At 36.9% G+C, this 2,731-nt stretch overlaps 1 protein-coding gene across 1 annotated transcript; it reads left to right on the forward strand.

Moving 5' to 3' along the window:
- Window positions 1-921: 921 nt before the first annotated feature.
- Window positions 922-2,398, forward strand: LOC145038958 (F-box family protein). Its single transcript, XM_078987171.1, has 2 exons — window positions 922-1,069; window positions 1,169-2,398. The coding sequence occupies exon 2, from the start codon at window positions 1,205-1,207 to the stop codon at window positions 2,303-2,305; it is 1,101 nt and encodes a 366-aa protein (XP_078843297.1). The 5' UTR covers window positions 922-1,069; window positions 1,169-1,204; the 3' UTR covers window positions 2,306-2,398.
- The last annotated feature ends 333 nt before the right edge of the window (window positions 2,399-2,731 follow it).

Here is a 2,731-nt window from a genome sequence, read left to right on the forward strand (position 1 = left end):
TCAAAAACTTGATATATGTGTATGGAACAAAATATACTATAGCACTTACGACTAAATTTATTGACTTACCAGCTATTCTACCGTCATCGTCAACATCATCTACAAATATTTTTGATCACTATTTTTTATATAATCTTGATTTTAAATGTAGGATAAGTTGTATTTAATAAAATGATGTAATCTTCTTTTGTTAAAATTAGAGAGAGAATCAAAACATGACATTAATGGTTTGAGGTTTTATTTCTCATTAATGAGATTCATGATTGTTTATATACAAAATCTTATAGCTTCCCACAAGAATAAAACATACACATTGAAAGACTTTATTAGTATATACTATATAGTATGAGTTCGATTTTTCTTTATGATGTAAGGTATACATACCATATCACTATATCAAGAGTACTATCACCTCAACGCTACATCAACTCTACTTCTGCACCACTTTACGTAGGGATACCCACCACTCCACATAATCATATTCCCTTTTATTTTTTAATTGGTTAATAAGAATCAAATTTATAGTAATTAAAAAAATACAATAAAGTTAGATGACAAAACTAAAATTTACATAAAATGTGTAAAAAGAAAGGTGTGGGTGGGTAAGAATTTTTTTTTTTTTTTTAATTTTTAATTGGTAAAATAGTGAAGTAATTATAAAGAAAAGGAAAAACTAGTATAAATCAATTATTTTAAGAATTTTCAAAAATTTATGGACCAAAGTGTCATAAAAACTCTATTTTAGACCAATTGTGTAAGTATATTTTTTTAACCAAAATGACAATTTCTACAAACCAATAAGGAGTATTTTTGAAATTTTGTCTAATTTAATTTAAAATTACACCTTAATAAACGTTTTATATTTAGATGGAAAAATAGTGTCATAGTCAAAATAATATATAAGACCTTTAAAAATGTTAAGGGAGGCATAATCCCGTGCCTGGTATACATTTCTGTATATGCAGCGTAGCAGATGTACAAGTAAAGTATAAAAAAATCCACCCCACCGTCACCACCGCCACCACCACCACCGGCGCCTCCGCAACCAACCCACTCTCTCAATCATCACGTATGCTTATTATATGTTCTAATAATATTTGATTCCAGCTTACTTTTTATTTGAGCACAAAAGAGTATCTTTTAATTTTATTTTGGGGTCTGTACCCAGTTACGATCTGCTCCGCTGCTCTCCGCCGCCGTCGAAATGGAGAACATCTTTTCACAGCTCCCACAAGATATAATTCACCAGATCTTCTCCCGAATCTCTCTCCAGCAAGTCATCGTCTGCCGCTCCGTTTCCAAGATCCTTAACACCACACTTTCATCCCCTTCCTTCACGCATCTCCTTGCCACCACTTCCCCTTTCCCTCTACTCGCCCTCCGCCCTCCCCATCGCTACCACCACCTCTCTCCGTCCCCCGTTCTCCACCTCTTCGATCCAACCGAAAGTAAATGGCTTCATTTCTCGCTCTCCTTCCTCCCTTTCCCCTCTGCACATCCAATCGCATCGGCCTCCTCTCTGGGCCTCCTATACCTCTGGGCCGATTCTCCTTCCCCCGATTCCAATAAATCGCTTGTCGTTTGCAACCCGTTAACTCGACAATACAAAACCCTCCCGCAACTCGGTTCGGCGTGGTCGCGACACGGTTCCGTTCTGGTCGACTCAGTCAACAATCGAGTCATCGTTCTTAACGAACTCGCTGCTCTATACTATTCAAACTCAACCGATTCATGGCTCAAATTCTCTTCCAACTTGCCATCAAAACCCAGAAGTCCGATCCTCGTTAACGACTCGATTATCGCCTTATGCGACGTCGGATCTCCATGGCGGAGTCAGTGGAAGCTTTTTACCTGTACGATTCAAAACCTTCAAACATCTCAACCATGGAATACCCTTGAAAAATACGAATGGGGGGATGTATTTGACATCCTGAAACGACCCCGCTTGTTGAAAGGATTTGGGAATATGATCTTGATGATTGGTGGATTGAAGTCGTCCTTTTCACTCAATGCTTCATGTTCAACTATTCTGATTTTAAAATTGGATTTGTGTACATTGGAATGGGGTGAAGCTGGGAGAATGCCTCTTGAAATGTTCAGGTGTTTTCAAGAATCAAGCAAGTTTAAGGTGTTTGGAGGTGGGAATAAGGTTTGTTTTTCTGCAAAAAGGGTTGGGCGATTGGCTTTGTGGGAATCAAACGAGAAAGGGAAGGAGGAATGGAGGTGGATTGATGGTGTTCCAGGTAATGGTGATGGGTTGTATCGTGGCTTCTTGTTTGATGCTAGGCTTGATGCTTCACCTTAAATCTTAATGGAGGTCTGCAATTTCCCTTTTTGCATTACTTCAAACTTTTTCGACATTATTGACCTTGCAGTTCAATAATATTATGATTATCTATTTTCAGTTGTTTAATTATCACTACTGATGCTAAATTTGCTTCTTTTCACACACGCTTTCATTAAATCTTGTGGCATTTAATGCATAAATTGATCATGAAGCCTTTTTATCTAAAGCTTGTGTCTTTGTTGTTGATATGCTTTACCAAGGGGGTGTTTGGATCAAGTAGTTAGTTGCTCATAGGTAGAAATAGTTAGGTAACTTTAAGGATTTATTAAGCCAATTCCTCACTTATGACACTAAATAATCAGATAATCATAGTCATAATAAGTTTCAACACACATTCAAACACCCTTAATGAAAAGTGAAACTAGTTGCATACAATTGATGTAA

The sequence above is a fragment of the Lactuca saligna genome, chromosome 1, assembly GCF_052625555.1.
Source record: "Lactuca saligna cultivar CGN05327 chromosome 1, ASM5262555v1, whole genome shotgun sequence".
NCBI lineage: Eukaryota > Viridiplantae > Streptophyta > Magnoliopsida > Asterales > Asteraceae > Lactuca > Lactuca saligna.